The following is a 26603-nucleotide window of genomic DNA, read 5'->3' as shown; positions in this document are numbered from 1 at the left end:
CAGAGCAGCACTCCAAACTGAACACGTGGGGCTTGACTGACTTGTTGGAAGACAACTGTTCAAGAGGATTTCTTTCCTGGATCAAAAGATCCCCCCACTGAAATACTGTCTGTCCTGCACTCACTTATACAGCGATTGCTGGGACAGGAGCCTGATTCTTCATCTGAAGAGTCTGACCACAATAATAAACTGAAGTGAAAAGGACCAAAGGAAAAAATATTAATAATATAAACGGTGTCATTTTCCAGCTCTGCCACTGGCCTCTGAGAGGAGACAGGAAGCAAAGCAAAGAGTGTTGTCACGCTGACTCCCGCGGTGCCGTTATCCAGGCACAGCTTCCTGGCGTGCAGTTGAAGAACTCTTCCTAAGCTCCAGGGAGGGAACTTGCAAAGCATCTCAGCAAATCTTCAGGAAGGTCCTTCTTGCCTTTTTTTTTTTTTTTTTTTTTTTGCTGTCATTTCTCAAGCTTCTCCACTCTCAGACTCATCTCACTTTTTGGCTATCAGCCAAGGAGTTTGACCCTTGAAGCAGCAGACAAAGGATTTCACATGAGAACGGCCAGTCAGAGCTAACAACAAACAGTGACAGCCTAGCTACAGATTTTAGCAGGCAGGGATCCAGAAATGGAACCATTGCATTTGGCACGGCACAAACCCAACTTCAGTTCTTTGGGGGTTGTTCTAGAATTGTGAGGCACTTATATTTGGGTCGGCACAATTGCACTCTGATTTGCAACCTCTGATTTATCTACATCAGATGATGAGTTTTCTATTCCCACAGCCCTCACGTTCATGCAGTGTGAAACACCTATCTGCTTCAGTTCAAAATACACAACAAAGGCAGGCTGTGGTCAGCAGCAACCACCACGCATGTCACTGTTTTCCTAGTCTTGTGATAGGCAAGCAGCTACATGAAGACAACACCAATGTTTCTTTTATGATGGAGCAAATCCAAACAAAGGCAGCCTCATGCAGTTACAACCACAAGCAACAGTTAAAAAAGAAAAACACAACAGACAGCAAAGGGAACAGAAGTTACCAGCAGATTCTTCCACGGATCTGTATGTTTTTGAGGATGAACTATAGCCAGCATTTTTAGGGAGGAGTGAAGCATTCAAATTACCTACCTTAGAGCCCAATGTTATACGACCAGATAAGACATTCACTACAGCTGCTGCTATCACCTTCCCAAACCAATCCTGCCAGCTGGTTGGGGTTTTATTGCTTTGTGTTCAACAGGTGCCTAATTAAAACACTGGAGCTCTATGGCATCCATGCTTAAATAAGTACTGCTCTTATTACATTAATGGGATATGGTACTGAGAAAACAAGAATCTCTCAGTGTTCCGCAGTTTGCTTTCTTTCTTTTCCAGCACCCCGAGCATCTCATTGCACGTGGAAGAGTTTCATCCAGAGGACAATGTTGGCATACAAAGACACGTTCGTAAAAATAACGAACGTTACAGGGAGTTTCTGACTCCCAGAGCAATCTGAGAGGGGAGCTGTGGGGCAGGGAGCAAAGGACGCGGGACAGTAGAAACTCTGCTGCTTTTTGGATGAAACTCACTTCAGGTTTCCACGCTTCTGCTTACTTTCTCAGCATGTCGTGACATTCATTTAGTCTGATTATTTTCTTGATGGATAGTTTAGGCTTTAGACATTGACAAAGATAGGACAAGGAGGATTGTTAAGATGTACACATGCAAATTATAATGACGCACTGCAAATTTCCATGCAACTTTGGTTAGCATTAAAAGAGCCACGTGGATTGGTTTATCTAATAAATATTCATTAGGATATCATTGAGGTATTCGGCCATATGTTTGATTTTAAATGAAGCTTTAATTAAGGTAGTTGCAGGCGTATGATTCAGGAAGATTCTTAAATTCCTGGATTTATCATCGTGGGAGTTAATCCAGGTAAGTAACTGCTAAAGCCAGAGGCAAGAGTCACCCAGTATGGCCTTTGAGGTGTTCCCTTCCCTGCACGGGCACTGGGCCGCCCTGAGGAACTGTGGTGGGTTGCACTTGGCTGTCTGAATCTGCTCATGAAACATCATCTTGTTCCACAACCATGAGTCAGAGAATCTCTAAGTTCCCATTATACTGCATGTTTTCCCAGGAATACCTTAATTAAATCAACAAAAACCTGTGAACATTCTTCTTTAATAAAAATATGTCATATTTTGAAATAATCTTGAATGACTCCAGCTTGAAAAAAAAGGAAAGTTGCTTTAGAAGGTATACAGGGCAGTTCCTTTGGGCACTTTTAATGCAATAATTTATTAAGTTCCTATATCCATCATGTGCACACACATATCATGTAAATATTACAGCTGTACTCCATGACAAAACAAGCATAATGAAGACATACACAGAGAACTGACAAACAGGGATGAAGGGAGATCTAGTATTTCCTGTACAAAAAATACGCAGCTTCTTGATAATGTGTAAAAACGCATAACTTTGAGCATTTCAGAGAAGAATGCTGTATAAAAATAAATATTCTATGTACAATAACACACACAGGCCAGTCCAGGGTTAGAACAATCACTGCAAAAGAAAAGATAAACAAACGTTAGTGCCAATTCCTCAGCCACGGGGAATGCAATTCTCTCCTTTTTCGACCCATGAAACTGAACACTGGTGTAAAACAAAGGAGAGGTTTGCTTCCTGCTTCTCAGAGGTATGGTCCTGGAAAACCCATGCATGCCTCCACACCTATGCTGCTCTCAGCCAGACAGCATGCACTGCCAATTCAGCACAGCCCCACCAGATTGTTTTACCTTATTCCAGCAGCCTTGAACTGGAAGGCCGTCTTCTCCCTGCAGAAGCATGAATGAAATAGCAGTTTAGAACACAGAAAACAGTGCAAAGAACGAGGAAAGAAAGAATGGGCTCACTATTACAGCTGCAACAAACAGTCTGAACCAGGGTTGGAGGAATAGTCGGACAGATATTCCTCACCCCCTTGCAGTGACCCAGGTTTGTGACTGAGCCCAGCTGGAAGCAAGGCTGGGGCTGGAGGGGCTGCCTGCAGGCTCACACCAGGGCCATAAGCTTGTGCACATTTCTCCAAGGAAGGTGCTTGAGCAGGCTTCCCTCGGGGAAAGAGAGGAACAGAGGAGGTCCTGTTCAGCTAGGGAAGTATAGCAGGAGGTTGGCCATGGAGAACACAAGATGGCAGGTCTATATCCTAGGTCTGGCTCTATAGCACTGAGGTGGGTTATCATGCTTGGCACAGCAAGGGCAGGCAAACCCCAGGGCAGTGCTAACTTTGGCTCTTGAGGAGGGCCTGGAAAAAAATTCCATCTCCTTTCTGCCCTGTGTTGAAAGGTTTGTTTCATCACGCAGCAGACTGCTCAGCTATCCCCTCTGCTCTGAGAGGCTCCTGCTGCAGGGTCTCAGCTGGCTCCTTGAATAGTTGGTTTTGTGTTTTTTGCCCCAGTAAAATCAGTGAAATTTCTGTAAAATACCCCCTTCAACTCTGCAACTCCAAAACCTTAGCCTACAAGGCCAGGATGCAATTTTAATATTTTTCTATGTTGAAGGTTGGATACTTCAAGGACTTTGCCACTAAAATATATGAGACTAAGCAGTTGGGAAATGCGCTTGTGAAATGCGTTTGTGAATTACTGACATTAATTAGCATGTAACAAGAGAAAACAGGAACCCAGTGTTGATAATAATGTACTCTTGAGCAGATGAGCTGCTGAAAAGTCAGGCCCAAGAAGCTACAGCTACAACATGAAGTCAAATACTTCTTGTCTGCGTGTCAAGCTCTGGGGCTGATTCTGTTCCCCATGAGAACCCAACTGCAGGCAGTGAGATTGTACAAAGAGCCAGGCAGGCACATTTCTTCAGTCAAATGACTCAGTTCTCACTTCCTCAAGTACCTCGTGAGAAAGTACATCATCCCATTTGAGAAGGGAACAAAACAAAACAAATAGAAAAGCAAATGCACAATAGCATATTGGGACAAAAAAACTACCTATCAGAAAGATGCTTAGAAGAGATTCATGAAGTGATAGTGTCCTGATGCTCTAACCATACTGCTTTCTGAATCAATTTTTTGGACTATGGTTCCCCTTGTGGTATATTTTCACCCCCCTCTCCTCCCACTACGGGGAAATCCTGAAGTTTAGATCAATTAACTACTGGGTAACTTGTGGCATTCCCATTGGTACTCTGGTGGTGGTAGGAGTGACTGGTGCAGTGCGTTGCAGGAGGAAATGGAAAGTTAGGTTCATGAAGGAATGGAAAGGCAGAGTTACAGAGTAGGGATCAAAGGAAGATCAGGGTCATAAGGAAGTGTTTGTTGCAGGCTAATTTGCGGAGAATGGAAATGGGACATGCTTATTAGTATCAAGTATCTCCATCCACGTATCAGATGTGTAAATCATTAGTTCATGGCCTCATAAGCTATGCACATGGATGTGTCAGCAGCTTTTAAACAAGCTGGATCAAAACCCATGCTTACTCAAGTTCTCAAGCTAGCTTGCATGCCAGTATGCTGTTTGTGTAAATAAAAATAGCATCTGTATTTCACCAGATTTTCTGTCAAGTTTCCCTAAAAAAACATAGGCATGAAGAGGTGTGCGCTGTAATTTGGCCATGAAAAGCAGAGACAAACAAAAGGCAGTCTGTGGGGGCACAGGCAGAATCTGTGCCTGGCACCTGTGAAATTAGGTGCTGTACTCAGACCAAACTTACTCCATAGGAATTCTGGCTATTGGCAGTGGGAAGTGAAACACATGGCTTTTGTTCCTTTACAGGCATGATTTCGCTTCTGAGGTTTGCTTTGTACTACCTGGAATTGACAGAGTGGCAACTGAGGCTTTGTAAATAGTCACCATGCTGCTATGAAGAGATAATGGCAGCAAACTGAGGAGGGAGTGCTGGAAGGAACAGTAACACTAGCATTTCACAGAGGCCAAATAATGGAGGCTTTCATAATGACAACTCCAGGGCCAGTTTCCCCAGGAAACTAGAAAGCCCTGCTAAATATGGTATCGTGTTTTTCTTGGGATACATTTTTCCAGCCAGTTGAAGGAACTGATACCACATCTCTTGCAAATGAAAGCATACATCTTTAAGTGAATATAAGGTTTGGAAAGGTCATCCTCAAGCAAAAAAGAAAACCTAGCCATGCTAAATGGGGGCGGGAAGGGCAGGAGAGCACAAGTGTCAGGGTATTATGGAATGGTGCAGACAGCTGGAAGGGGCAACAACCTCACCCAAATGCAGCACGTCCACAAATGATCTTTGTGAATGAGTAAACTGGTGTTCTTTAATGGGATACTTATAAATCAGTTGAGGTTAAGTGTTCCTGAATACCTTTTGTGCTACAGTAGTTGGGTTAAATGAAGCACTAATACAGTGATCGCTTTTTAATATTAGAATGAGACAGATATGGGAAAATAGGTGATTCCAAGTTCAAGACATTGGATGCTGTGGGTACTGTTTTCATTTCAGGGAAGAATCACAAACAGGAATTATCTAGTGGGAGCTGAGGGAGGTGTCTACTAACGTCTCACATGGGCCTCTAACAGCTATATTTTTCCAGTCAATATTCAGAGTGACTGAGTAACACAGAGCAGTGTCAAACTGCTAAACACATACAAGCAATTAATGTTAATGAAGGATGAAAGCATTTCAGCTCCTTGGCTCAGAAACCAAGCTAGTGCAGAGGCAGCCTTCGTGTGTTAGTCTAACAGATGTTCTCAAAGTGAAGGCAAAGCGAGAACTGAAGCAGCATTAAAATTCTCATTCCTGCTGCATTTTCCCTCACGCCATAAAGTAACACTGGCAGCAGCTGTGAATCATAGGAAGAAAAAGACCGTTTCTGACAACAGCGGTGTGAGGGAGGTGGGATGGAGAGAGGTGAGGAAGGAGCTGTCATACGTCTCTAGGGCATGCAACTACATGGAGGTATCAGAAAATAACAACCAAGATATAAAAGCAAACAAACATGCAGGAAAGGGAAGGTACGCCATACCAATGGGCATGGGGCATCCAGCCCGTCCAGCCCAGGTAACCCCGGCTCACCCTTCTCGCCTTTAAAACCTCGGAGACCCTGTTTATGAAATCAACCACTATCGTTATTTCAGTTGATGCCAGTCACCTCCATGGCACCGGAGGACAGGCACGGTCCTGCACTGGGACTGACACAGGGCACTCTGCTGCAGACCCAGAACACGTATGGCACTGTTCTCTGTTTTAGTTTGTCTGTGTGATCAGCCGCTTGTTTTTCTGCAATCTACAAATCAGTGAAACTGAATTAAACTGGAGGTGATGGGAACGGCGTCTAATCTGTTTTCAAATCATCCGTTCTTCCTACCCTCCCTGGAAATTCCAGCATGTGAATTTCTAGAAGCACGAAGCACGAGTGTTCCTGGGATTTATGGTCATTTCTTGCAGCACGTTCACTGCAGTGCATGAGTTTAGATGAAAATGTATACATATTCATAAATTTATTCATCTAGATTTATAGACAGTGTATCTTGGCAAAACACATCCCATTGAAAATAACTGAGATGTGCTTCCCGTCTGGGTGACGCGGCTCAGGTGTCCTGTGTCATTCTCAGGCGATTACATCAGCTGGCTGCTACTCCAAGGCAACAAAACCAGTTTTGCTCTTATGGAGACATGATGACACTGAACGCTTCCAAAGAAGAACCATAGCTAGCAGCAAAGGAAGTCCTTTTTTCCCCACCAACACATCTTAAAACAATACATTTGATAAAACAGAACATACCAACGGACAGGGTGCATCTAATCCAGGCGCTCCTTGGTCTCCCTTATCCCCTTTAGACCCTCTAGAGCCTTTCTTGCCCCTCTCCCCCTGTAAATAACAGTTTAGTCCAAGAAAAAAAGAATACACAAAAGCTTTAGGATCATCCATTTCAAACAAATGTCAGCGATAGTTTAAAAATGAACATGTAGGCAACATTTTAAAAGAAGAGAAACCTCCCTTTGAGATGGTAAATGAAGAGCAACATATGGTACTACTAACCTTTCCTAAGCTATACAAACATAAGGGCCATTCCTAAAGTCCCACACTGACAGATGATGCAGGCACTGCATCAAAGGAAGGTGGAGTGCCATAGCAGCAGCAGAGCACTGCACTGTTGTTACAACCACTTCCCTGGGCTTCTCATATGACAGTGGGAAGAGAGGATGGGAAAACCTCCTCCAGACATTGTATGCTACTTGCTCTCATCAGGTGGTAATGGGCTGTAATGCTCTTGGGGAAAAGCCTTGAGGCAGAGCCCAATCAGGACCTCCTGTTGTGGTTGTGAGGCATTGCTGGCCCGGCTCCCTATGCCAATGTTACTTTTTTTTACTTCTCTGAATTCTCATTCAGAAATAAATTCTCATCCATGGGAACGTTTTAGAAGGAGAAAAAAGCCACCAACATAACCAAAGATGAGCCTTGTTCTCCTGGAAGGGGAAGCAGTGGGTCAGTGAAAGCCAGCCACAGCTGTGGCCAAGGCAGTGCCCAGATATCCTGTGGCTCCTCTCCAATGAGAGACGATATGTCCTACCCACAGCAGGTCAACAAGGCTGGGTGTTATATGGGTATTTGTTGGTCATATTGACAGCAAATCTTTCTGTATAACAGAGGAAATTACCAAAGCTGCTGAGCATAAACGGGGAAAGGGGCTGCTGCACAGGGAATTGAATTTAGGGTCCTTGTGGGGAAGGTTAAAAGAATTTAGGGATAACATCAGACAGCACAGGCTGCTGTTTCTTCTTTAAAATGTGTTAAACTCAAAGCTGGCAGGAGAAATGGATGGGAGAGCAGAAGCAACGAGACGGAATCACCCAGAACCAAGCACTGGAACAGAGAATGATCCAGGAAAATGCAGCATGGGTTGCTCTGGAGGGAGGAGGAAGGAACCAGGAAGAAAGGCAGAAGAGGAAGAAGGGATAAAGGGGACAAAGGTGGACCTGTAGGAGCGAGGAAGACACACATACACACATGAGAAAAAAATACAGGCATTAGAACAGCAGCAAAGATATCAGCTTAGTAGCAAAAGATAGGGTTGACACTTTTTCAGATGGATTTTCTGAAGGGCTGTCTGCTCCCGTTGTAACCTGGTGCCACCATCTTGGCTCTACGTGTCCCAGGCACTGAACAACAGGCAGCAGGAGGGTTGCTGGAGTTTAAAAAGCACTACTTGCCCTGAAGGAACTAAGAGGGTTGCACAGAGGGTTTTGGCAAACTGTTCGGAAGCTTAACAGAGTTGATTCTCAATTTTTAATGTACTCAATGCTGAAAAGCTTCATATGAAAGTGCCATGCATACTGCAGCTGTCCAGGAAAAAAAAAAAAAAAATGAAGTGAGGTTTCCCAAGGGATCACATCTCCCACTTCCAAAAAGCCAGGTGTGGTATCCCTGGACCCACCCCCTGTAGAACAGGTCAGGTCAGAGTTGCCTTCTTTTTAACTTCACAGATTTCTTCTCATTCATTTTGAGGTCTCCTGGCTGAACTGTCACAGTTTTGCCAGCAGTTAATTTGGAGGAGATTGTCCCTCACTTCTGAGGAGGTTCTGGCACAGCTGTGCCTCACTGAGGGAAAACTAGTGCTCAGTTGGGAATACCAGGTAGCAGAGCAAATCCTAGGGAACAAGCACTGGGTCAAGCTCTCCTAAATGGTGCTGGTAAGATGTCTGCAATGACTTCAAAAGGATGGAGGCATTCAGACAACACAGCTGAGAGCTCAGGGAAATCATAGTAGCTTATCTACAGTCAGTGAAAAACCCTGTGAAAACCCAACTGAAGAAGTCTAGGAATTCTGTTACAGCCATTTTCTGTTTAGAAGCCACGTAAAACAAAACATCATACATCTTAATAAGGAGGAAGTTAAGAAGCAAAGCCAGAAATGGAATAATTAAAATAGGGGAGAACTTTGGAGCTCCCAGGATACCTTTCTCCCCTAGTTTAAGATGCCAATTGGCTACTGCTTTTCAGAACTGCTCACTCTATGCAGAGTAAGATCAGAAATACATTGCAGATAAGAACAGAGAACACTCATTATGTACAAAAAGCAAATTAATATCATGAAATCACTGCGTGGGCATATGAACTTATTTTCAGGTAAATTTAGGTGATACCAGAGTCTTATGAAAGAAAGTATGCATCTGTATGTGTGAATACACACAAAAATACATACACATGTACTATATTAAACTGCTTGATATATTTACACAATTGTAATCTTAAAACCATAATCCAGAAGTCATTTACATTTCTAAATATAAATTCTATTCAACTGTTGGTCTTTTTTCTGTTTTTAATCAGAAAGGTTTGGGGCCTTCGCAAACAAAAAACTCCTCATGTCACTAAGAACTGAATGGAAGAGGAGCTTCGATGCATGCTTTTTAGTCATGGCTATCCTTCTAGAACACAGGTGTTAGGCAGAATTGTTTTGACCCAACTCTTCAGCACATCCACTCAGGGCAAAGCCTGAGAAGACTTAATGTCCAATTCTTTAATGTACATGAATTTATCATCTCCGAATTTCTCTCTTCCAGATTCTCTGAAGAATCATTTGCTTGAGGTCAACCTTCTTTTTCATGCTTCAGTGCAAATTCAAAAATAACGTAGTAAGATTTAGCAGCTGTGTCTCACTTAGTTCTCATGGTAGTTCTCATAGTTCTCTACGTACATCACAAAACAGAGAGCAGGATTTCCTAAAGTGTGACATGTTGGCTTAACTCTATTACAAATGAAGCCCTGTGCTTCAGTGGCAACAGAGTTATGACAACAGTGAAACATCAGAAAATCCATCCTGCATCTTTCAGAGAGATATACTGTGATGTCCTAGAGGATGACATAAACTACAGGTATCACCATCTAAAATACAGGTAGTAAAGTGATTAATGTGAAGGTCTAGCAGACAGAATTACATGCTAGCTATCTTTACATTGCCCAGAAATAACCACTGTGCAAAGAACAAAATTTGCTTGGTAACTTACCCGGATTCCTTTGTCACCTGGCAAACCTTGTAAACCCTGAAATACATCAGCACAAAAATAGAAATACTTTAAAATTGTATGCCCACTCAAAAAGAAGGATTTGTGCCCAAGAGTTTGTCCCTTTCATTTATATCGATCAGTAGATGGTAAAATCTAACATTTCCCGTAGACAAGTTCCTTCCCACCTCTATTAGATTGTCCAGGCTAAAACACCACTGCTTTTTCTCTAAGACAGAAGATGAGCTGAAAGAACAGAGAATTAACTTCACTGAAGGCAATTTTTGTCACTGTGATGAAAAGACACTGTCTTCTCAATGCAGACACCTGGATGCCTACCTGTGTAACCTATTGTAAGGAACCTGCTTTAGCAGGGGTTGGACTTCCTGATCTCCAGAAATCCCTTTCAACGCCTACAATTCTGTGATTCTGGACTAAGATACAAATCCTGGGAGTCTCACACAGCTTCTTTTGGTAGTTTGAGGACTGTGGTAAGTTAACAGTTCCCTTCAGCTTCATCTGCCTCATTCTGAATAAGTGCTCTGAAACTACTCAGCTCTTTCTTTTGCTCCCATAGGATATTTAAGCTCTTAACTTATCTATTTAACACCTAACCTAGCCGAAATTGGAAATGCTATTTGCAGCAGTAACTTAAGCTGTCAAGCACAAGGAAATAGGTACTTGTAGATAACAAATCCCTAGTACTCCTGTACTTACAGGAAGTCCTGCTGGCCCCATTGGTCCTACAACTCCAGGATCTCCTTTACTACCCTGAAACAGAGACAGAAGAGTAGAAACTGTTACACACCCATTCAGTATGAACAGGCAGCACAACGACTAACAAAATACTAAAGAGGAAATGTAAAAGATGTGTTTTAAAGCACATAAATCCCCAAGAAAAAGACAGAAGTAAAAAATGCTAACTGTGGGTCTTCCATACACAGAGAAAGAAAAAATCCAGCTCCTAGAAAGACTTAGATCTTCTCCATTTTAAGGAGCTGTCATATCTTCAAAGAAGTTATAAAGCATTGTTCAGTTTTGAACCAAACTCACCCGTTCTCCTTTTGGTCCTGCTGGTCCCGAAACCCCAATTGGTCCTGGAGTACCCTGTAGTTGCAGGGAGGAAAACACATCAGGTCATTCTTACTGTGGGGCTTTGTTAAAGCCAGGAGATGCTGCTGTTCCTTCAGGAAAAAGCACAGCTGAGAAGGACAGTCCAGTGTTTAAAGGCATTGAGTACCACTACAGCTTTCAGTGATGGTGGTGGTGGGTTTGGAGAAGTTCTTGCATGCCATCTGAAGAGCATGCATGGGAACTGCACCAGCACCATCTCACAGAGCATCATTTTCTAATTTTGAAGCTATGCCTTGACAGTTGTTACAGTAAGCATTTCTATTGCTGCCATGATGGATTTTTTCTCTCCTTTTTGTCACAAACAAGGCTGAAAGCTGTAGCAGAACAAAGGCTATTTAGAAATATAGTAAGTGACTCTCTTTTCTTTCTATCATTTCCTTCCCCTCAGTGTCAGCTGAATTGGCAAAAATAAAAGTTTTTGCAGCCAGTCATGCAAGTCGAAAGACGCCTGTGAAACTTGTTTTGGAGCACTGCCTGTTGAAGGATCTGCTTCAACTCTTCCAGACCGCATTCTGCAGCCTAGATAAAGCACAGCCTTCAGATCCGTCCCGTGCAGTACATTGCACAGTGAGGCATTCACCTTCCTAACTGAACAGCGTGTACTTTTGTCACACAGGGCAACAGCTGCTGTTGTGAAAAGGCTGCAAGCAAGGTGACTGTGGAGAATGACAAGATGGAGATGGAGATCCCTCACAACAAAGCAGACAGGAGAACCGAGTGTCATGAAACCATGCAGAATTTGTCTTGTTATTGAGATGAAGTGGAACAAGTAGGCTATGATGCTGGGATCCGGACAGACTCACAGTATCAAAAGAGACAAGTTTGTGACTTATCTCTACTCATCCTTAAGTTTAACCCCCCTCCCAAACCTGCTTTGGAGAAAATAAGGTTATTTTTTGTTGTAAACAAGACTGGTGAAAAAGACGAGACAAGTCACAGTACGGGGGAGAGGAACATAGGGCAATGGAGAAATGGAACTCACCGGTGGTCCAGGCCTGCCGTCTAAACCTGAAGCACCCTGAACAGATGGGGAAAGGTGAACAAAAACAAGGCAAGAGGAAAGGGGAAGAGGGTGAGGGGGGAGAGGGGAGGGGAGAGGTGAGGTGAGTGAAGCAGTGACTCCAGACAAACATACACTTGCAATCAACAAAAGCTAAGATCTCAAGGACAGATGATGGTGCTTACAAGCAAACCAACAAAAACACAGAAACACTGAATACATATAATATAATATTGCCTGTATCATTTGGATCCACCTCAGAATGCAAATTTCCCCTCTTTCTGTGCCATCAAGAAAATCTCTGAGGAAGAAGCTGCTCTGTTGCAGACCAGGACAACGTGACAGCTGAAACCTGCACTGACTTTGTGGCAGAACTGGGTTGCCCTTAATTTTCTCAGCATGAAACCTAGCAGTTGTTCTATTCAGGGCTTAGTTAGCCAGCTGCTATCATTGGTCCAACAGAACATTTCAACAAGAACATTTCTGAGACAGCATTCCCCACTCCACAGCTCAGGAACATTTGTGAGCCAGGGGGCTTTGATGCTGATGGACTACAGAGGTCAAAAGGCCAAGAGCAGGAATGCAGGCATGGGGCCCTGATGGCTGATGGGGTTCAATGCATGGTAACTCTTGGGGTGTCTTCTGCTCAGACGGCCACAAGAACCTCCTTTCCCTGTCCTAGTACTGCATAGACTTTAAAGAATAGCTGTTTTTGCAGAGAAAGCTCCCATCTGCATTTCTCAGAGCAGAATGAGAACTGAGGCTTTACTTCTCCTGGCTTCACTGCCCTTCAGATTAGAGCCTTCTGAAAGCCTCACTTTCTCCCCACTGGCCATGCATGCAGCCCATGGCAAAAACACCCCTTACGAGCTCAGTTAGGTGCCTACAGTCAGATGAAGTGCACCAGGGGCAGGAAGGTAACTGCTATAAATACCGCTGAAAAAGGAAAACATTTTACAAACAAAGACGTGCACATTTCAGCCAAAGTCAGCTTTGGGTGATCAAACAAAAGCTGACAACAAAATCATAAAGCACGAGATGCACTCTTTGCAGTGCTCGTTTCCAGTCAGTACCATTCAGTGAAGGGAGAGGCTGTGCTTTACCATCAGTGCATTCACATGAGGAGAGAATCCGGGGACTGGTAGAGCAACTGAGTAGAACTAAGTTACTGCTAACTCATCATCAGCAGATGAGACTCAGATACCAGGTGTAGAGGCTTTCAGTAGATATGAAATGTGAGCTTTTTGTTGCAAAATTCTCAGGTTTGTATCTGAAGCTTGTGCAATTTTACCATTCTGCCAAAATCCCTCCTTGTAAGCTAAGTAGTGTGCTAGCACTACTCTAACACTGAATTCATCTTCAGCAGGGAACACAGGAAGCCTCTCCTGCATCAGGGAAAGCATCATTTCCATTGCAGAAGTGATAGGAAAATATTGGACAGCAAGGGTTGGATGCTTTCAGAAACACCACAACTTTAGTACAAAGCCTGCCCAGGAGAAAAACTGTTGGGAAAGTGTCTCCTTTTCACTTTTGCACATCTTTGTGCTTCAGGGAAATGGTGCAAGACCAGTAACAGAGGTTATAAATGACCTATGGGAAAGCTACTGCTTTTCCCAAAGCTGCCAGAAGCAGGAAGAACTAAAAGGATCACTAAAAGGATCACAGATTGTGTAGAGAAATGGAGGCTTTGTGAGTTTAAGAAGCAATGGCACAGTTATTTATAGACCATCTCTTTCTCTGACTTTACGTATCAAATCCCTGCATGCATCTCCTACTGAGAGATCTTTTTACGGCTGATACCAGTTTGGCTTGTAAAGCACTGCCTGCTTCCTGGATACTTACGGGTAATCCCAGTGGCCCTCTGTCTCCTTTTTCACCCTGGACACCCTTCTCTCCTTTCATTCCATCAATCCCTGCTTCCCCCTAAAGGAAGGATGGAGAAAATAAATCCACCATGACAGCACTTATATAACAAACAATCCTTCATTTCAAGAGCAATGAAGCAGCAGAGAATGCGAGAGGTAGCAAAGAAAGAGCTGTGCTTTAGCCCAATTCTTGGTTCAATCAGAAGAAAACCAGCATCAGTCAAAGTGACTTGTTCTAATCAATGCTAGTAAGAGGACAGTTAGGTCCAGAGGATAATTAAAGATGGTCAAAGGGGAAAAGATCTTCCTCCTGTATTGTTCTCCCTGCTCTTGCAGGGAGTGTCAGGTAAATGCAAGTACCCAGCAATGATCTGATAGGGCAGCTTTGAATTTTAAACTGTAGGTTCATTGGAAGGGAATGACTGGTATCTGTAAGCCTTGAAAAAAGTCAAAATCTTTTGGAAAACAGACTTTCCCTGTCCTTTGTACCTGCCAGCCAGTAGAACAAATTGAGCATAAGCACGTGTAGATGGAGATGAGAAAGCTTGAAATCCCTGAGAACAGTGAAGTTCTTGAATGGCATTGCAGCAGGATGTACAGCATATTGAACCTGGCTAATTTTAAAATAGAGCTCAGTTGCTTTGGATTGTAAGGCAGGTTGTCCATCCCGCTGTACAGACCTTTACCCTTCAGACAGAAATTTCAGCTATGTTCTCATGGGAAGATTTCCAAGGGCCAGAGGCTTCCCACTTCTCTAGCTGAGAACAGGAGAAAATGACCACTATTCTGGATGGATGCTGCTAATCCAATCCCTTCAGGATAGCATACAGACAGTTTTGTTCTCTTACCAAAATGGAAGAACAGCAACTTTAAAAGCTAGGAAGCTGCTGCTGAGAGGAATTCTGGCATTTTGGACAACTCTAGCAAAATTTCAGGATTGAAAATCTGACAGCCTTACCTTTGGTCCTGGAAGGCCCTGAAGACCCTGTATTTGGAATGAGAAACAAGATATGAGCAACGCTTAAGGGCGTGCCTTAAAGCCCAGGCATGCCAGCTCACTGGGCAACATAAAGCTTTCATTTCCTGACACACTGAGGGCACATATGCTTAGCCCAAAGGCCTCTTTATTTGTGTAAAGGGCACTTACGTACTGTTCTCATCTGGCAGTGAGGAGGATCTCGCCAAGAACAACCTGGCAGCAGGCCAGGCTTGCTATTAAGACCATTTTTTGCACTTGATCTTTTTAATCCTGTCCATCCCATCTCACTACTGTCTTCCCTTTCGTCTTAGGCTAATCTAACCTCTCACCTTTTAACTTCCCAGCCCATCGTAGCTCTGACCTACCCTGGAGGTAGTTCTGGAAGTGACACTAAGTGCATTGCTGCTTCAGTGCTGCAGTGTTTCTGGCAGTTTTTTGCACCCCAAATCCTCCCCAGCCACTTTCATCTCTTTCACACTTTCCAGTGCCTCTCTCCTCAGGTGAATCACAACACTTACTGGAGGTCCTGGTGGGCCTTGAGGTCCAGGGGGGCCAGACATCTAGAAAAGAATGCAAGAGAAGTCAGTGTCAAGCTGCTGGCCTCAGCATGAGAAGGGGAACCGCTCAGGGGGGAGGCAGGGCACGTGGAGCAGCTAAGCTCCACCAGGCTTGGAAACCTAGACTGCCCCAGAGGGCTGCATTCAGAAGCGATGGCAATCCAGGACAGAGTGGCCAAGAAGCAGCAGCTTCTGGAAATGTTATTGCAGCAGTTGCAGAGATTTAGAGGAAAGGAAAGCAGTGATATTTTTACAGAAAAAAAAATACGCTTCCACTAGTCTCCCACTGTTACTTCAGCTAGCTGTTTCAAAGTATAGAAAGGAAGGTAGCTGGCTCTAAAAACATGAGTACTGATAGCCTGAGGGACCCCTCACTGCAGGGCATGATGGAAGTTCAGTGAGCTTTGAGGAGAAAAAAGGCAAATTCATTAAGCCAACATATATTGAAAATATCTAGGTCCAGGCAGGTATTTTTTTTAGAAAAATCCTTCACCACAAATGTTGAGTAAAATAATTGTTGTGCTTCCAATTGTCTTGTGCTCTTCCCTAGGCATTCATTATTGATTGCTCATGAGTTAGACTGTTCTTATGTAGAAGAAAAGTAGGGCATCAGGAGCTAAAGATGGCCAGCGATTCTGGCAATTCAGTCCCACAAGATAAAGCTTGTGGGATGCATCACAAGAGGATGTGCTGGCTTTCAGCAGCACTGCTGCCAAAGCCATCCCTCCCCTACTGCAGAAAGGAAATGAGGCAGGGGACCTACCGATTCTCCTGGACTTCCTTTGTCTCCACGCTCCCCAGGCTGACCCTTCTCTCCCTGCACACAACAACACAGCCTGTCACTGCCAGCTGCCTTCTGGAGTCTCACTCCATCAGAAGCCACGTGTCAACCACCCACATGCTGAAAAGCAACAGTGCCCAAAAGGAGGACTGAGACTATACCAGGTACTTCTAACAGCTCACTGATGTCTCTTCAGCACCTCCGCTTCCAGAGATGACAACCTTACAAAACAGGAGCTCTCTGGGAGCAATGTCCTGGGGCTGTGTAAGGGGAGCATGGGACTCTGTCTGCCTTTCCCCAGTAACAGCCTGACATCTCTGCTGCACTACAGCCTACCAGGAAGGGAGCACAGCAAGCCACTCAGAAGCAGCCTCATGCTGACAGCAAACTAGGTATCGGCTGCCTTAGCTGTACAGGCTTTACAGGCAGCTTCCAGAGTCCAGCACCTCCAGAGAGCAGTGGTAACTAATGCTCGGCTGGCTGCCTGCCTGCTGCTGGAGGTCTGACAGATGTCTGCTGATGCCGAAGCACCTAGCTCCAAGGGATGGGATGGTCTAAGGATCCTGAGATATACTGCACTTTGGGAAACATGTGTTGCTCTGTACTGTTTTTAATTCACTGAGCAGGAAAGGTGAGCCTGTCTTTTTCACTCTTACTGTCAATCCTGGAAGTCCAATGGGACCCGGCAATCCTGGTGGTCCTGGCATCCCTTGGTCACCTCGTTCTCCTTTCTCTCCAGTGGGGCCATCAAGACCCTATGAATCAAGAAAGATTTGCAGCTTTTTGCAAGACTTTTTTGCAGGTATTACAGATATCATTGCCAGAAATGACTTGTGCCCTGTGCACTCCAAGAGTACAGTGGAAAACCCAGACAGCTTTCAAGTACACAGGGAAAGGCAGGGCTTTGCTGGTATTGAAACCAGACAGTAATGTGCCTGAAACACCCTCCTGTCATTGTGGACGTGCCATTCCCCAGAGTCGCAATGAAGGACTGCTTTCCTGCCTCCAAGTTCTGCTTGTGGTTATGCAGTTTGCTGGAGTACGTGCTAGAAATCACTCCAATAGCTAGCTGTTGTTACTGCAAGAGCTTTATCCTAGTAATCCTGCAGAGAGGCAAAAACTCACTGCATAAAACTCTCTTGACTAGTGTTAGGGTGCAGAAGTTGTGACAGGCTCAAGCTAGGAAATTGGGCACTGCCCCAGTTGCTTAGGGGCTCCGAGTTATCCCACGGCTCATGCCCATAACCTGAAGAGCCACAGAGCAGAACACTGCTGAGGGGCTCCAATGTACTCACCGGTGAGCCTGCTTGTCCTGGCTCTCCTTTATGCCCCTTTTCTCCTGCAGCCCCAATCTGGCCTGGCTCTCCCTTTATTCCAGGTGGTCCATCCCTTCCTGGCAGTCCATGAGGTCCAGGGGGACCCATTTCTCCTGGCTTGCCTCGTGGTCCCTGACAGGTAAGAGAAATGTTAGCCCTGCAGAGTGACTTCCCAGCTCAGAGCCTCTGCTGCTCATTCACTCATGGTAACACAACCGGAAGAATCACAAACAGGAAAAGGAAAAAAAAAGGAAAAAAGAACCAGGTTTGCCCTGCCATTCCAACTGTTCCATAGAAGTTAATACTCTGAGAAGCCACTAATGCTCATTTCTGTGGAGCCAAATGACTTCCCTCTCCCACCTCCAAGTGGAAAAGCAACCATGCATAAGTATCAGTGCAAATTAGCTCCAATTAAAGCTACTGAAGATGAAACAATCCACAGAGGTAGCTTGTCTTACCTTTTCTCCATCATGGCCTGGAGGACCCGGTAAGCCAATTTCACCCTGAAACACAAAATTGTTATTTTGGCCATTTGAAAGCAGCCTTGTTTACCCAGAATGACAGTTCATGGTCCCAGTGCTATAACAGTCTCCAACGAACACCAATTCCCATAAGATGTTTTATAAGGGGGAGGGTGAGTAGGAAGGATCCTTCATCTCTGAGATAATGCCTTATCACTGTGGGAAAAGGGATTCAGGATACCATGGCTGAGGAGGAGTGGAGCCTGGCAGGACATGGCCTGACAGTGCTGACGAGGAAGAAGAGGAGCACTGGGGAGAGATGTGTGTGAATTCTTCCTCCAGCTCTGCAGTACCTTCTGTCCTGGTGGCCCTGGAGGTCCAGCCACACCTGGAAGTCCTGGCGGTCCCTAGACAAAGTAAAATTCATTTTCAAAATATCATCAGGGCTTTCATTTTTGTGTTTTGTAACCAAAGATCTCTTCTGCGTTTAAGGGGAATTTTCCTGGAGACTCCTAAAATTGCATTTGCTTGGAAAGCAAAGCAGTACAGAGACTTACTAAGCTACAGCCCAAATCCAAAAAGAGTTATAGATACTTATGCATTCTTCTACTTTCTCATGGAAGAAAACAAAAATGACTAAAGCGATTCACTCTTAGAACTGAGACGAACTTAACAAGGATTTTCCCTTCCCATCCACAAATATATATTTTTAGATTAATAGAGACATAAGAAACACTACACTTCTTAGATCCCATGTGCAGCTTAAGCAGAGCCAAGAGTGATGATAAATCTTGGCAATTACTGCTTTAGGGAGACCTAGGCAGCAGCTCAGCCTAGATGCTTATACCCATTTTCTTTTGCCCAGCCTTTCCCCCCAGTCAAGTGTCCTGTTGTCTCAAGAAACAAAATACACAGATGCTTTAACCCTCTTCTTTGGCTCCAGGTGATCACTTTGCCTTTCCCTTCAAAGGGGTTGTTGTTGTCACTAATGTTTTAAATTATTTTTGTATGGGACATATATCAAGTAATACTTATCAATGGTGAAAGTATGTATTCCTCTCTCATTACAAAGTGTCTGCCAAGGGCTGCCAATGAGTTTTCTTTATCTTGGTCAGACCCCCTTACTCTTTCCTGCCCCTTCTGAGCAGGGAACATTACCTCTTAGAGAAATAAAGGACCTGACCATAATTCAAATGCCAAGATCAGACAGCAAGACGAGCTCTTCCTTCAGCTGTCAACACTGTCCCAACAGCTAAATAGACCTTAGCTGTGCAAAAATGGTGCAGGTATCTGCTTAGGATGAACATATGGCTAATCACTTAGGGCCACACAGTGAAGCTAGGAACTCACCATCAAGGCCAAGGTTCGTATTTCCTAGAAGAAAAAGAAAGTGAAGAAATAGAAAAAGGGTAACAGTCATTTGAAAACAAAGCTTCTTCCCAGACCTTGTTTCATAGGACCCTATGAAATGAAGCCAAAAAACAGCTCTGAGTCACGTGGAGCGATGCAGCAATTTCTCCCCACCATCATAACAATTTTTTCTCCCAAACAGAACCCAGACTAACCCAAAGCTGGGCACAACTGCTCAAAGCACACAGCTCTGAGGAGGCTTTGCAGTGCTTTTATTCACCAGTCTACCCTAAGGCTTCAATCCCTGTCCCACTCTTCAGGGGATTCCCATGGCCTTACTGTCTGCCAGACTCAATTTCTCACTTAAATAAGATACACAGATATTTATCAAAACAGTATGCAGAGAACTGTAGGACTAACAGTGCTGTAGAATAACCAAATATTTTTCTTTGCTGTTAGTGCTGAGGAAGATTTACATTGTGCTGGGTTTTCTGCATCCCCTGGGAAACCAACAGTCACCTCATGGATAGCAGGACAGTGCTCACCTGGAGAGCTTCACTGATGTTACCATCATAGTCCATCATTTCATCCTTTCCAGGCTCTCCTTTGGGGCCCTGCAAAATATCCGACCTTCAGTCAGAGCTTTGGGATCGGCTTCCCCATGGTGTAGCCTGGGAGCTATGGGGGTCACCCTAAAAAAATGGGAGCCTCAGAGAGGGATCTGTTTCACAAGGATCCAGTTTTTCATTTCTTGAACAAAGCTCTTAAAAGCGTATTTTATAGAGGGAACACTATAGAGTTGTAGCCAGATGGCCTCCAGGTTATCGCACCATAACTGTCAGAGTTTACAAGTCTGGTACATGGTGAAGCTGAGGCCAGAATCCATGAACTGTATTCACTGTCAGATTTGCACTGCCATTTGCAGATATGCCAAGGGCTTGAATTCAGACTGGGTGCCCAGACTGCCTCCTCCTACAAATGAGCAGAGCATTCACCCTGATGAGCTTAGGAAGTCTTCTCCCCTGAAGGAGAAATATCTTCTAATGAAGGTACGGAGAAAGAGCCTGCAAACTTAATCACTACCCAGCTTGTAAGCCCTTTAAGCGATGGTGAGAACATTAAGAAAGCAGAAGCCCAAGCTAGACCATCAGTGTGGTACCACTCTCCTTAGACCTCTTTGAAGGGCCAAAACTATACAAAAGCATTAGTGAAGGGACACCTACCCTTGGCCCCATGGGTCCCTGCTCTCCTGGTGCACCACGTTCTCCCTGTAACAAGAAGATGCTGTTAGCAATGTCCATCACTACTACTACTTGAACTCCAGCAACCACTGGATTCTACAAGTCCTCTAAACGATTTCTAACTAAGTTGGAATAGAAAGCCTTGCACATAACCTGCAATACTTCAGTAACACCACAAAGTAGCTTTGTAGATTTTAATTCTGAGAAAGTATTCTTCCAAAATACCTGGAGGTGCACCTGTTCCCCAGCCCAGCCTGATATACTTTCTGGCATACCAGAGGTTCAGTGTGCTTCACCAGCAGCTGCTGCTGGAACAGCTGGTTCTGAGGGATCAGGTCAGCCTGTTCCATTAACATAGGGACAACCAATTCAAGTGGTGGCCAAATCTGTTCCTGTGCTTAATCTTCTGCTTTTCATCTTCACCCTAGACAGCTCAGTTTTAAAATGCTTCATTTCTGCTAAGTTTTCAACATATAGGAATATTTTTGCAATACCAAACCCAGAGCTGGTCTGCCCACAAGCCCTCTGTACCTTTTCCCCCCGTGATCCTGCAGCACCAACATCGCCAGCTTCTCCCTGAGGAAAAAATAAATGGATTGCACTGAATTGCATGGGCAGGGTGCAACTCCACTGCTGGCTTTGCTTTCCCAATAGAAAGAACTGCACTCCACTCCAGTGTGTCACACCTCCTCAGTTAACCTCAATCTCCACCCACAACTTCACACCCCAATACCTTTCTCCACCACCCATTACCAAGAGAACAAACTCACTCAAGGGTAAACTACTCACCTTTGGTCCGGGGGGCCCAGGCAGACCAGGAGGGCCAGGTTCCCCTTTGCCTCCCACCAAGGCATTCTCACCACTTCCCTTCTCTCCCTGTGTGCAAAGAAAAACAAATCACATCTCATTCCATCTCTCTAATTTCACTTGCCAAGCTGCTGGCTCAGAGAGTCCTTCCCTCAGCTGGGCTCAGGATAACCCAGGAACATCCCTACCCCAAGCAACCAGCTGTGTGTGGCCAGGGGCCAGGCCAGTACAGCTCTACCTGGGGGCTCTAGCAGTAAGAGGAAAGCAATGTTCACATGGCATTGTCATTAAACCCTCATCCTTTCCTGACATGGTCACTGTCATTAAGTGCATTGTCCCCTTTTCCAAAGGGCAAGTTCCTGGTGAAAGTCTGACTGAAGGTATGATTGCTACCTACATCTCTGCCTGTAAAAATAAAAAATATCATAGGGAAAGGGCTGCACACAGCTGGCACAGGGAAGAAGGAAAGGAGACAAAGAGTGATCTCCAACTCATGGAAAATACAAACCTTCAGGCCAGGGAGCCCAGGGTCACCAGCTCGGCCCTTCTCACCCTGTGGAGGAAACAGACACAGTCGGGAGCTGACTTGGCAGGTCGTCCTGGACAAGCAGCCAAAGGATAAGTTCATAGAATCAGAATCATTAAAGTTGGAAATGACCTCTAAGATCATCTAGTCCAACTGTCCACTGATCACCAATACTGCCCACTAAACAATGTCTCTAAGAACTACCTCTAACCTTTCCTTAAACACCTCCAGGGATGGTGACTCCACTTCCCTGGGCAGTCTTATCCTCAGTAGTGAAGTTCCCCACCACATCTAATAAAGGATGGAGATTCTCCTTGGCCCTCCTCTTATATATCTGTAAACATATTTTTTGTTGTCCCTGACAAGAAAAGTTACTCCTGCTTTCAAACCTTTGTCCTTTCCTTTCAGGGACTTTATTTTAGGCAAACCAAGGCATCTGCCAGCAGTACATGCTCAAGCAGGTGACTGCTTTCTCCTGTGTTTTTGCATATCCCCACATATCCCTGCCATATCTTTCCAAATGAAAATAAATCCCCTTTTCTCTTTCTTATTGCTCATCTGCTAAGCCCTTTCTCCTGTCAGCCCTTCAGCATGGGTTCTCCCCATTCCACACACCTAGAGAAGCTGCTGCCCAGAATGAAGGACTTTCTCCATGCCCTGACAGAGTTCAGATCTTCCTACACAAACTGTCCACTTCCCAACTCTCACTGTTCAGACCTCCCAGTTTAAGTGGCCAATGCTGCTTTGGCAAGGATCTCCTACACCTATCCCAATGGAATGAATCCTGCTCCTGGCTCCAAACCCCAGTTTCATCATGCTCTTTAAATGAAAGCAGTGCAGCATCTCAGCTATCAGCCAAGCTCTGTGACACACAGTGGTGGTGAAAAGCAATGAAAGGAGTGGCAAAAATGGCAAGAAGAGGTGATGGTTTGAGACCTGTTGATGTGATGCCTGGTGGATACCTGCATGGTCTGCAGGTGAGCTGTGCAAAGCACTGCAGACGAGCAAAGAGGGTGTCCACTTGGTGAAGTGACTTTGCTTAGTTCACCATGGCATTCAGATCACCCTTTGAATTACTGGGAAGCGATTTGTGGTATTTCTCCTGAAATTAAGTTTTGTTCTGCCCATTCCACCCAACTGCTAAACCCATGGTTCTCAGCTACAGGTTGCTGCATGGGACTCTGTGTTTTATAAGGACAGTCTAACAGAGCTTTCTTCATTGCCAGGAAGAGAGGTTTCAAATGCATAATCAGAAAAAGGTTTTCTTACCTGCAATCCTCATGTCTCCAAAATTGACTTGTGCAGATTACAAAGAACAATTCAAAACCTCTCTTCTCTGCCCTCTCTCCACAAAAGCAGCACAGCAGACCAACAAGGCCAGCACAAAGATCCCCTTGGTGCCATGCTGCTGCCTGTGCAGACAGGTGCCGCACACCAGTCTCATCAGAACTCAGGGGCACACATCTGACATGTGGAGGGCTTGCATCAGTGCTCCAAGAACAGACATGCACTTTCCATGGAAAATAATTAAAAAGCACTAATCTTTTTGTTTGTTTGTTTGTTTGTTCTAGGCAATTCTGGAGTGCAGTGGCCCATTCCTTTAAGGTGATTTGGCTTGGAAGGCCCCCACCCAACTCTCTCCTCGTAGCCACATTCTGCCTTTCTCTGCTTTTGATACCATACTTCTCATTCAAGGATCACGCCTGTAGGGGCTACACAGGACTGCCTTTAATTATTCCCAGGAAAAGACTGTGTCCCAGGTACTTCACACTACCCTGCTTGCTGCCAGCCCCCCACCTCCTGCAAGCAAGAACACACAAACACACTTCACCAACAGGGCAAGAGCCAGAAAAGGACACATGATCCCTGCAAGCACAACAATGCAATGCAAAGCAGGCTGCTGCCAGCTCCCACTCCCAGGGAACACAGCACACCAAGCCCAAACACACAATATCCTACCCGCTGCCCCCTTTTCCCTGGCAAACCTGGGGGGCCCATCCTCCCTGGGACTCCAGGCTCTCCCTTCATGGGGAAGAAAAGAGACAGAGAGCGTCTGTTACATGGCTGCCGCATGCTGTAACACAACCCAGTGTGCCTCAAACAAGAGGAGCCAGCTGTTCAGAAACCAAACTGGCTGCTTAGTGATGGAGAGTGATGGGGTATTTTTGTACTGTGCCTGCCACAGGGTCTCACGCCAGGTCACGCTATGCTGAAACAGTGCATGAGCAGAGGCAGGACGGGGCAGCCTTCAGCATGTGACAGAAGAACAATGTCCCACAGTCCCTGATGAACTGTGGCAGTACCTCTGATGGGAGGCAGAGAAAGCAAGCTGGCTGAGCAAAGTGTGCTGTGGGCATTTTGTGGGGTAGTGAGAAGGGGAGGAAGGCAGCTGGAAGGAGATCCCACCAACAGACACCAGCGGGAGGGAGTGGATTTGTTTGCAGGATGGGCTATCTCTGTACACTCTTGCCATTTACTATTGCCATTGCTTATGCTGGCAGATGCCACTAAGACCTGGATTTGTGCCTTGGGGAGCACAGAGCTATTCCTCAGCTTCTCTGGGAAGTGGGGGGAAAAAAAAAATTACAAACAAAACAGAAGAACAGCGTCAGAGCAATGCTTTCCAAGTACCTTTTCTCCTGGAGTCCCAGGCTCACCCTGGTAAGGAAGAGACAAGAAAATAAAGTGAGAAAATAGAAAGTGAGCATAAAACCTCCTAGAGCTCCTAGAGTGGAGGAAAAAGCATTCATCTGTGGAGGTCTTGGGGTGTGAGGATGTTTTAAATGCCTATTAGTACTTCTGCCTAAAGCTTGTTTCGTCTTCATTGGCCAGCTCTTGGACTGCTGAAAATAAACAGCAAGATGGAATGACCACCTTCAAGAGAAGACTTACCATAGTAAGTCAAGACTTATCTGCTGGCACTCACCTGCTGCCACTAAGGATTTTACCTACTCTTATATCTGCACAGGAGCCCAGCTAAGCTGAGAATACGGCAAGAATGGGGGGACGTGTCGATATGGGAACAGCGCGGCATCAGGGAGAAAAGCTGTCCCCACCAGTTCTGGGATAACCTCTTTATCTCTGCCTTTTCCTCAGCAGCTGGAATCAATCAGGACAGCTCACCTCAGCCCCACCAAGATGACTTACAGCCCCTACATTGGCACCCAGCTCACTTTTTGCTCAGCTGCCATCCTGATACTGCTGTGGAGTGCCACCTGTCTGCTCAGAGCGCTGCGGAGCAGCAGATGCAGCTGAGGACAGATCAAGCTTCTCTGCCAGAAGCTACAGCAGTTCTGCCATTCCCCTTCAGTGGGAGCTGTTTGACCATTTTCCTTCACTCTCGTAGCTCTCCTGGCTCTTAAATGCACCCTTTTTGAGACACTGAAGCGTAGAGCAGAACTGACCTTCATCCCTGCCGTGGCCATCCCAGGAGCACCCTGACAGAGAGAGAAGACAGGAATACTTTGTTTGAAACTGAATTAATTATTTTGTATATGTATATACATTTATATATATATATATAAGAAACAAAACACTATCAGCAAGTGGAACTATGAAGGGAAAATCCACATCTTTTCCTTTCCAAAACTCAGAAGTAATGCTGTAACACCACACAGCACACATCCTCCTTCCCTGTATGGGTCGTTCACCTATGACAGTGGCTCTGCTTTCCAAAAAGCTCACCCAAAGACAGATAACATGGGCACAACACAGTTAGGAAAATCAGATTTCCACCCCGAGCATCAGCCCTGCTGGCGAAGCCAAGGCCAACAAGCAGCATCAAATCAAGTAATCCAGGAAAGCAAACTCAGATTGAGGACCAAACACTCCGTTCAGTTTGATCCCAGATACATCAGCTCAAGCACTCCGAGGAACACCAGTTTGTAACACCAGAGCCTTGGTCTTATTTACCCACATTCTGTTCTCATCTCAGGGGACTAACACTGCAGTAAGGTGGCTTCAGGAGAGCTATGAAGCCAGCCACCTAGGGGATGAAAAGACTCCCAAGCATGAGCACCTGAGCACCTTCTCCTCAGCAGCAGAAAAAAAAAATGCAAGTCTGGCATCAACCCTCTGCTCTGGAATCTCTGTGTTAGTACAAGTTAGGGCCTGGTGAATATGTCCAGTTACAAAAGCAAATATGAGGGATAACGGGTCTAAGGAGGGGAAGTAGGAGGGGGAGGAGGTAAAGTAGTGTTAGAAGGTGGGATGTAGCACATGAGGCAGAGAGGAGGACTGGAGCCAAGTTCAAGGTGAAGAGAGCTTGGAAAAGTTCAAACAAGGAGGAGTGGGGAGCCAGAGAGCAGCGGGATCATACCTCTCAGCTTTCTGAAACAAATCAGGGACAAAGCTAAAAAACACAAGGACAGAAGATGGAAATCAGGGATTCTATGCAATAAAAGGGGAAAAAAGCATTCCAGAATTTCTCAGGGGTCAGTAGGTTTTAGTGAATATGGGCTAGAGTCATGAAAGGGATTATGTGCAGAAAGTGGCTTGGGTTAGGCTTTCATGGTACGTTTGGGATGCCTGTTCCTCACTTTGGCCTTTAAATGGCAGTGGATGCAGACAATATTTTCTAGTACTTACTGTAAAGCTGCCATGCACAC

General features: G+C 45.1%; 1 protein-coding gene across 19 annotated transcripts in view; it reads right to left on the bottom strand.

Annotated features, from left to right (window-relative positions):
* Nucleotides 1-2148: 2148 nt before the first annotated feature.
* LOC116235025 (uncharacterized) overlaps nt 2149-26603 on the bottom strand; it is a 50740-nt gene continuing 26285 nt past the window's right edge. For 7 of the 19 annotated variants that reach the window (XM_090144902.1, XM_090144901.1, XM_090144900.1 and 4 more), the window contains 23 exons: nt 25401-25433; nt 24628-24654; nt 23956-24018; nt 21979-22023; nt 21453-21539; nt 21195-21239; nt 20646-20690; nt 19968-20036; nt 19423-19446; nt 18426-18479; nt 18070-18114; nt 17591-17743; nt 16952-17050; nt 16278-16331; nt 15476-15517; nt 14937-14963; nt 13956-14036; nt 12096-12131; nt 11033-11086; nt 10697-10750; nt 9983-10018; nt 6756-6842; nt 2560-2823 (listed from right to left, as the gene is read on the bottom strand). In XM_090144902.1, coding sequence (XP_090001028.1) covers nt 2731-2823; nt 6756-6842; nt 9983-10018; nt 10697-10750; nt 11033-11086; nt 12096-12131; nt 13956-14036; nt 14937-14963; nt 15476-15517; nt 16278-16331; nt 16952-17050; nt 17591-17743; nt 18070-18114; nt 18426-18479; nt 19423-19446; nt 19968-20036; nt 20646-20690; nt 21195-21239; nt 21453-21539; nt 21979-22023; nt 23956-24018; nt 24628-24654; nt 25401-25433 — 1353 coding nt within the window. In that variant the 3' untranslated portion in view covers nt 2560-2730. The other 12 variants (XM_090144908.1, XM_090144912.1, XM_090144914.1 and 9 more) reach the window with 8 other exon arrangements.

Source organism: Phasianus colchicus, chromosome 8 (assembly GCF_987193195.1).
Source record: "Phasianus colchicus chromosome 8, bPhaCol1.hap1.1, whole genome shotgun sequence".
In the NCBI taxonomy this organism is placed as follows: Eukaryota; Metazoa; Chordata; class Aves; order Galliformes; family Phasianidae; genus Phasianus; species Phasianus colchicus.
Note: the sequence above shows the minus strand (reverse complement) of the source record. Positions and strands in the feature narration are given on the sequence as shown.